The following is a 9,379-nucleotide window of genomic DNA, read 5'->3' as shown; positions in this document are numbered from 1 at the left end:
AATAATTAGATTTCTTATCTTTGCTGAGTTGGACGGTTATCGCAAACCGGAAATCCTTCGTACCCAACTAGGACAAACTCCTACACAATCAGAATTACGGTCACATAACGAAATCAGCTAGGAGAGGTCTGGGGCAAGACCTCGTCAATTCAGCCATATCATGCTGTCGCACATAATTGCTGATAGCCGAGAAGACGACACGGTGAAACCAGTGTTTCACGTTGGAATTGTTTGTGACTCAACCGATCACGGCGCCAAAATATATTTATTCAGCTCGCGCGAGCGATCCGAATTTTGCCGTTATTCGGTCAAACTGAACAGAGTGCATACTGTTGACTTGTTCCAAGTCAGACCAAAGGAGTGTCCGGTTCTAACCGGGCAACTAATACATTATTTCAAGTCAACAAAGGGACGCGAAGCAGTTATTTGCAGCGATCCTGAATTGACTGCCAATTTACTCATTCACCATCTGAAATTCTTCTAATGACTGTTTGAACGTACCGGTAGAGCTTCTTCTGAAATGACGTGGAGACTCCGTAAACATCCACTTTCCTCTTACTCTAATTCGAAATGCCCTTCCAAAACTTTTCGCCAATTCTTCAGTAGGAAATTCCACTTTTATAAGTAAAAGCCTTGTGTGTGGATGTTGATTTATTAATCTGTGAATATGATGGGTCCCAGGTATTGAAACATCATCTGAATCAGTTCAGAAATTCCCGCATTGCCATAGTTAGGGGATTTTGCTTTGTCCTGGAAGGATATTCACATCGGCACACACAGAATCCCCTGAGTTTATTTCTTACCCTCATACTTGCTCGATCGAAGTCTCTGTTGCACACCCGAAAACTCCTTTTATAACTCTGTCATTGTGGATTTACAGACACCAGTTTACTTCAGCTGGGGTTCTGAGATGACAGATTTTGATGGTGGATCCCAAAAGATCCTAGGTTGGTTGCTGTCAGTGGCCATGTCCGACAGCTCTACCACGTAACAAGACCTACGGTAGAGTGACATTTTCTCTGAAAATGGAAGTATGCCTTTTTACATTCATGCGTTTTGGCGATTAGAAAAAAGATCCGGATGTCACAGATTTGTGTTTGAACACTGTCTATTGCAAAACAACTCGAGATTGCGCATGAGTTCTAAAACCAGCAAATCACGAGTTCCAGTGAACTCGGAGTTGAACGGAAAACAATCCCACCGTCGACAACAAGAGAAGCCATTTTGCGAATTCTCATCAACATTTCGCCCGGTAAGTGAAGCCAGGATGCACTGTACATCTGTTCTACCTTGACTGAGGTTCACTGCAACTGTGGATCTCAAGAAACCTACTCGGAGCCTCTTGGCTCGTTTTCCGAGCACTTGGCCCCTCGTTCTCATACGCCCGTGGTTGTCCATCTGTCATACAGAAGGAAACTGGCATCGAATGGATAAAAGAGCCTTGCATAATTCTGGAAGAGCTGAAATGTGAAATCAAAACGTTAATGTTGGGTTCGGATGAACACGTTTATCTGTGAGGAGATCAGCTACCACTCGTGAATCGTATCCTGAATGGTATTCACATTCAAGGTGCTTCACTTACCACATCCTGGTACAGTATCTTCTGACAAAACAGGTAAATAAATCATTAATTGAGTGAGTATATGGTTGGGTTTTCTAAATATTCGAGGGGATGAGGCAAAAATGACCTTTAGGGGGATGGGTTTGCTGGTAGAATAAGTGTGGACTTTGGTTGGAACAAGTCCCATCACCAAACAAAAACATGTCCGTGGTCACAAAGCTTTGTAATTCACGTCATCGCCAAATTTCATCAAGCCGGTGAACTTTGTCTCCCGTTTAACCGGCAAACCACTTTATATGTATGAGGCAGGAGATAACGGATGACGTCAGATGGTACAGCGTGGAGTACTCTGCACACGCCACTCAGGGACAATCTCATGCTCAAATAACACGGAAAATCCCATTTGTAAGCTTGTATCTATAGTGCTTCCACATTGCAGCATAATGGATTTCAAAAGTAATCAACCGAAAATCGATAACAATTTCACATTTTCAGTGTAGCTTGGTTAACGTACAATAATATCCAAAGTCAGAATCCATTGTATAGCATGAGAGATCCCCGCTTAATTCTTGATTGACAAATTTCGGTCCTATCAAGTTTGGAGTGGACTTTCGTGCATCCCCGGACGGACCCATCCCATGAATAAATCCGGGGAACTCTTTCCATATGTGAGCTGTGTCCACGACCGACTTCTAGATACATATCAAGATTTTCGAAAAGCGCTTTCAGAAAGCCAGTGGAAATGACACAAACGAATTTCACAATATAACTCATCACCTGGGTGAGCGGTTGGCAAGATTGACCCGTAGGTACACACAAAATTTCATGTCACCCTAGTTTGCACAGAGAAAAACATTCGTGTAAATTTCAGAAATAGTCGGTATTTATTCGAAGCACTGAAATCTCTCGCAACCATCGCAGACACTTAAAATTCTCATTCGAGACTGACTCAAGATGGAGATGCACCCGGATATGGCTGTTAAATGATGTCACTCGCGCCCTTGTTTTCAGTCTCTCTCCAGTTTGCCCGAAATAATGCATGGAGATGTGGGCATCTAAGAATGATTGTATTGAGCAACCACTAGTCCTCTCATATTCTACATTTTCTGCTGTATTTCACACCTAATCTTTGAGACAACTTATGTATGTTACACAGGTACGCATCAGCTTTTACCTCTAGCGGCAAGCTGTCACCGATCATGATGATTATTATGGTGACGATGGTGATGACGTTGAATGAGTTGTTCAGATGATTTATTCAACGTTCTTGGACCAAAGACTCGGTAAAACCAACATGACGTCACTTGGAATGCTGCAAACATATACACCTATATCGATTTATAGTTGGAACAATGAGCAGCGGATCAGATCATTGCAGCGTCCAGTTTGAACGGGCTACTAACCAACCATTTCAAGTTAGCTAAATATCCCGAAGTAGTTATTGGCAGTGATTCGGAAGTGGCGGTTGCAAAACATCGTGAAGTATTCCTTATTGATTTCAAAGTTTTATAACGTTATAAACAGGATGGTGTGCTCAGACCTGGTACACTCATTTGTAGGTAGGAGGACGTGGTCGTCATCCAAGTGTTAAGAAATTTGCCATTGAATTTTAGCAAGTGTGGAGGTTCGCGTTTACACATATTGCCTTCAAAGCTCTATTTGTTTCCAACTGTGAAGTGAAATGCGAGCTGACCAGTTTCTCTACACAATCAGTGGTTTTTCCACTCAGACTGTGCCTAATCGGTGGAATTGTGGAATTCAGAGCAAACTCATCACTGGTCCACATGTTAATCATGATTTAGCGTTACGGTATGCTGTGAGCAGTGTCAACTCCCGTAATTGTGAACTCATTCAAGCGAGGGAAGGGAACCGCCACAATGGTGGGTGTGGAGTTTACTGCCGAACGCATTAAGATCGGCCAAGGTCAGCTTCCTTTCCTCAGAGTCAGCGAATCATTCACGCCCTCTACTACATACCCCAAGCTGGTGTTACCGCTAGCTCCTTCAGGGACCTGCCATATATCGGTTTTGTCCGATTTGTTTAGATGGACAGGATCCTGAGACATGCTGTTACTTTCTGATATCGCGGTGTCTCCAGCCGCTTGGCGATTGGTGCACAAATGTTTCCGCAGTAAGCTAGATGTCTTTCGGAGAAGGCGGTCGTGAGCTGCTGGAAAATTATCAGCTTCGCTGAAAGAATGACCGACAGCTCCACCACGGAAAAGACGTACGGTAGAGTGACACATTCTCTGAGAATGGGGGTATGTGGCTTTGCTTCCGTGCGTTTCCAGGTAAGAAAAATGATCTGGATGTCACAGATTTCTGTTTGCACTTTGTCTGTTACAAAACAACTCGAGATTACGCATGAGTTCTAAAACCAGCAAATCGCGAGTTCCAGTGAACTCGGAGTTGTACGGAAAACAATCCCACAATCGACAACAAGAAAAGCGTTTTGCGTATTTTCATTAACATTTCATCCGGTAAGTGAGAAAGTGATACCAGCAGCACAATTCCGCGAGTTTATAGAACCCACCATATACCAAGAATCGCGATGAAATCTTCGTTGGCAAAATGACGGTTGCAACAAGTTTAGCGTAGACATACGTGTTTCCCCGGACGAGCCAACCACAGTATATCGCCGATATCTAGTGGCAGATCACAGCCGATGTTTGCAGCTTATAACTGCAGCACAACGTGCGAAGCTTGACCAATGCCACATGAAAGCATTCCGTACATAAATAGCATTGTGTTTAAGGATCCCGTTGCAATCACATATGTTGACCTGAAAATAGTGAAATCATCTAGTTTAAGCTAGGTGACGTCCAAGGTTAAATTCTCAAATTGGTCCCCATATTCATCTGGTTAAACACGGTGAGTAGCTTGTAGTGATTCACATGGTGTTTACGCCCCCAAGCAACAATCTCACAAGATCTCGTCATAATCAGAGAGGGATAAATTTACCTCCAAACCAGGGCTTTTCTCGTATAAATTTAGAGTATCTATCAGAAGGAATTGCGTAGATGAACACCACAAATTAACCGGACATCTGGGCGAGTGGTAATCACTCCCTACCCTTAGGGACACAATGAAAATTTCATGGAACACCAGATTTAACATAGGAAACAATTTGAATTTCTTTTAGAAAATGACATTATTCATCCGGAGACCGAAATCTTCCCTCATAGATCGCAGAATTTTAAAGCTCTTTTTTGAAAACAAATCAATTTGGATATAATGCAGGACATGGATTTATTAGGCGTTACTGGTGTTCATGTGGTGAGTCTCTCTCCAGGCTGCCTTGATAAATGCTAGCAGGTGTAGGTACCTGCGAATGATTGAAGTGAACCAACATTAAGCCAATCATTGTTGGAGAGGCTGCCGGATAGGTTTGTTAATTGATGCCCTAGCGTTCATGTTGTCATTATCACTCCAAGCTGCCTGAATTAATGCATGGGTATGTAAGCACCTAACTGTAGCCAGCTAGCACGCTGTGCTTTCATTGACTTCACCTATTGCTTTTTCAACAGCTAGGCTTCCAAAAAAATCATGGTTGTACCTTAGCGTAAAAATTAACGCACATAGATTGAAGCCACCACCAGACGCCCACAATTCGAAATGCCCACGATGCTGATGTAGGCATCGTGATATCATCGCTTGCTGATCAATCTACAAAAGAAAATCTTACTACGCGCAACCCGATTCCAAAAATTGAAAATAAAGATTACAGAAATCTGGTGGACTATCGGAGCAACATTTAAATCGTCCAGATCCTTGGAATTTATGAAAACTAAATCCATAGCGAAAAGTAAATTTTTTGTTTCAAGGTTTCGCCTGGGGACTCGGTCGCTGCTCAGTACAATCTGGAGAGCATGCTCAACTGAATGATCCACATTGTCCTAAAGGGCACCACAAATCGCCAATTTGAACACATTCCTAGAAAATATTGCGCAACTTGTCAGCCCTTGGACAGGATGATACAAACGGTCGATGTAACCCTGGTTAGCAAAAACTTTGTACCGCAGTTCTATTAGATTATGGTGGATAGATTTTCACACAATCGCGTTACATGTGTAAGGCAAAGTCCGATTTAGAAGAGGCTCATAGTATAAAAATCCGGACAGATGAATCTTTAAACAAGACTGGACCTGATGCGCCGTTGTCTGCTTCTTATTGCGTTCTTGTTCTGCGTCGCCCATGTTGCATTTGTGGAAGTCGCCGGTGTCCACTATTTGTCAGCGATATTTAACAACGAACCGTCAACTAACTGGGCCCTCCTTATTGCTGGTTCTAAAACATGGAGAAGTTATCGACATCAAGTACGTCTCAGTTGGAGTTTCACTGTTTTTATTGCCCAATGTTCGTCTAAATTCCACATGAAATTGTTTTCGAACAAACAGTTGTGTTCTACCCAATTATCTGTATGGTTGTGAAGATGGTTGATCAAATCCACAACCAAAGGATGCACATCAATTTGCCTATATTCGATTTAGTTAGCATGTTCCTTGTCGTGCTACGATATTTCAGAAATCTCAACAAAACCGTTTACGTTGCAGCGACATTAGTTGTTAACTCAAACGGGTCATTACCGATTCACCGGAAATTACATGTAATGTGAGGAAATATTTCTTGGATACTTGGTAAACTCAAGTAGTGTTTATTTGAAATAAACACATCACTGTGATTGAATTCACCAGTTTGCCCGTGCCGTATTTGCGAGGGGTCATGTGAAAATCGTATGCAAATCGGTTACGCATATTGGATTTGTCAGTAGCCAATAATAAGGTCCAGCGAGTGCCGATTTCATCGTTCCCACACTTGGTCCACACAATCCCTGGAAGCCTGGAACCCTGCTACCGGTACCTAGGCCCCGTATTTTAAAACCCTCGGGAAGCGATATAAAGTAGGCACACGAAACGTTCTTGTCCCAACGGAAGTCAGGCTAATTCCTGGGTGACAGATTCACCCACTTAGGACCTCATCGAATCAACTCAGATTGTTTAGACTGTTTCTACCCTGTCCTAAGAAGAAAATCAGTTAGACAAGCAAGGACAACGTATTTCACATCCATGTTTGATTGGAGTAATTTCTAGTTGGTCACGCCCAGCAGCTTGATAAAGTTTGAAGTACAACATGCAACCAATTATTTCTAAATCCTTCGGAGGTTACACGATCTCTGTCATTGCTGCAGTTAATCAGTCACGAATGGCCTGTTCGGGCCTGTTGTGTGTATAAGCTGGCATAGGAAAAACATAACACAAGAGGTTCTTGCCTCCTCTACATCTACAATCCACAAAGATTCTCAACCCATGCAGGTGGTGTTTTCCCACCAGATGTTTGACCGTTCGTTGAATGATATTGCGCTCTCTACCAAGCAGAAAACTTGTCCAAATTTCGAAGGAATTAAGAGCGTTAGCCAAATTCAGTAGGTGCATCTCGTTTAATGCACTATTCCACACGCGTGGTGAGCAGCATCTTGCAGAAAACGCTTTCCAGTAGGAGTAAACATGAGAAGTCGGCACGTCCGGGAGGGACATCAATATTGTTTCTGGTAGGCTTGTTTAACGTTAGGCTTCAAAGTCCTCTCAACAGTCAGCTGCGGTGTATTCCTCATTTATGTACAGCGATCATGGAACATTAATCAGCGCCGAAAATGCCTTTGATCTGGGTTTACACAGAGGCTGTCTTACGAGCGACGCGACGTATAGCTAATGTCGATGTGGTATGGCTGTGCTGCCGGTGGCTTTTGTAAGAAGCGTGACACGGCGGGGCGCCTTCGGCTGCTCCGGAAGTTATTCTCGCCCGTCTTCAAAACGTAACATTTTCGGGCGTCCGCCGAGGTCTCTACATTTCAACTTTGGTTCTGCGCCGACCCAAACGAATCGCGGAGGCGCAAATTCTGCCTAAATGTCCAATAATGTCTTCAACAACCACAATAATATACGGGGTTGGTACTAGTACAAGCCCCAGTATAACAAGCAGAAGAGGCTGCCGGATTACCAGTACGGCCACCGTGATTGGATTGTAATACACATTTTGGTAAAACGGCAAGCGTATCAAGCGAACAAGTATGCTGCGTTGCTTATTTCAGGGTGCAAACGTGAAAGATGGGCAAACAACCTGCGGAATTATTTCAGAGCGTCTATGGCTTCTTGCTTACACGCCCCGCGGTGTACAGCAGAAAAAGCAACCGAATTGATGACACCAGTCGCGGCCTATCTCACATAGGATAGCTTGTAAGCGTGAAATCCATACTGGAAATTGGGCTGTGATACTACCAGTGCAAGGTAGAATACCCTTCAACGGGAAGTTCCTTATCCGCAAACACCAAATAAGCAGCTACAGTCTATTGAACCAAAAAGTGAGCATCTCATTTGGTAGCAGTTTTCGGAAACCGAAATTTCTCAAGAGTCTCAGGAGAGTCTAAATTATGCTACTGTAAACAGACAACGTAAAGCAGTTGCACAAATTCAGTAATAGAATTCACCGTAAATTGGAGGCGGTGTGGAGCTTCGATAGGTCCAGAGATTTCTCACATACCTAATCAGTAGTGTTCGCCGTTACAGATATAATAGGCCATCTGTTGTTTTCGATTTAGGCCTTCATTCAAAAGCCTATTTGCGCAGGTGGATTTTCGGATTGATGGTGGATTTTGCAGAGAGTCGGAGGCGAAATATCAACCCCCGTATATGGAAGATTTCCACAAAATAACCAACCTGGTATGAAAGGTTCTATGAATGCCACATAGACACTACTCAGTGGATTGTTGAGGCGGACAAACCGCCATCAGTGTGTGAGGTCAATTCTCTATCTGAAAGAGCCAGATACAACATATGTTCAGTTCGAGTGTCAATAATGACAACAGGCGTTCTGGAACACACTTTGAGGGTCTTTCACGAGTTCGTTTCATCTAGGTGTCATTGATGAAGCATCTTCCAATACCAAGGGTGTTATCCATGGTCAGCAAGATAATCGTAGTTCTAAGTGGGACACAACTGGTTAAAAAATGTCCAAACACCGTCACCTAGCTAACGAGGAACCAGGGGCCAGATCCATTCTTTACACCTCAAGAAGGAACAGCACAAGGAGTGAGCTGTGCGCAGTCGAGTAAGACTCAACATGGAACCCTCCTCATTACTCCCGCACTCAATCTGCTATACGCATAACAGTTTGTATGAGTGGTTATATTTAAATTATCCGTCGAATGTGGTCAGGCTGAAGGATAATGTGAAGCCCGATGCAAAATCTCATGATCAACGTTTATCACTATTTCAGCTTTAGGGGAAAGCACATTGGTGTGATGGAGATTCTCGTTTGATTTTTATTCGCACCCGGATTAACAGCTATTCCTGATGAAAATTGGATGGTAATGGGGATTGAAGTCCATTGAATCTATGCAGCCATTGATGTGTAACACGTCCAAACCTTTGGGACTTTCGCTTCCGGAAGAATCAGCAATGCACTCTCGGGATAAACTTTCGCACTGAATTCACACCATTTTAATGCAAAATTAACGCAGTTTATTTGTTACTCACAAGGGGTTTGAAAGACAGCTTTGACGGATTATCACGAAAGCATTCCGTGAGGCCTGACTTGCTAGCCATGAATGGAACTTGTTTCATGTGATGGTGTACTAAGAAACTGATAAACCCGATGCCGCAAATCAATATTGATAATAGGTTTGGATTTACCACACTCCCGACGAACTGAGGTGTTTTTGTTCCTTGAGGAAATCTCCAGCAAACAGCGTTCCCAAGTGCGGTGCGGTGCAAACTAATCACCTGCTCGTGGTCAATCGGCTCAGCCACCTAGTGATTGCCGA

At 43.3% G+C, this 9,379-nt stretch overlaps 1 protein-coding gene across 1 annotated transcript in view; it reads right to left on the bottom strand.

Moving 5' to 3' along the window:
• The window catches only part of T265_11950 (hypothetical protein), a gene marked incomplete at both ends in the record, with an annotated part of 39,131 nt that overhangs the window by 26,957 nt on the left and 2,795 nt on the right, over positions 1-9,379 (bottom strand). The window contains one exon of the mRNA XM_009178794.1: positions 1,333-1,451. Coding sequence (XP_009177058.1) covers positions 1,333-1,451 — 119 coding nt within the window. The remainder of the gene's footprint in view (positions 1-1,332; positions 1,452-9,379) is intronic.

Source organism: Opisthorchis viverrini (assembly GCF_000715545.1).
Source record: "Opisthorchis viverrini unplaced genomic scaffold opera_v5_660, whole genome shotgun sequence".
In the NCBI taxonomy this organism is placed as follows: Eukaryota; Metazoa; Platyhelminthes; class Trematoda; order Opisthorchiida; family Opisthorchiidae; genus Opisthorchis; species Opisthorchis viverrini.
This window is presented reverse-complemented; position numbering and strand designations above follow the sequence as displayed.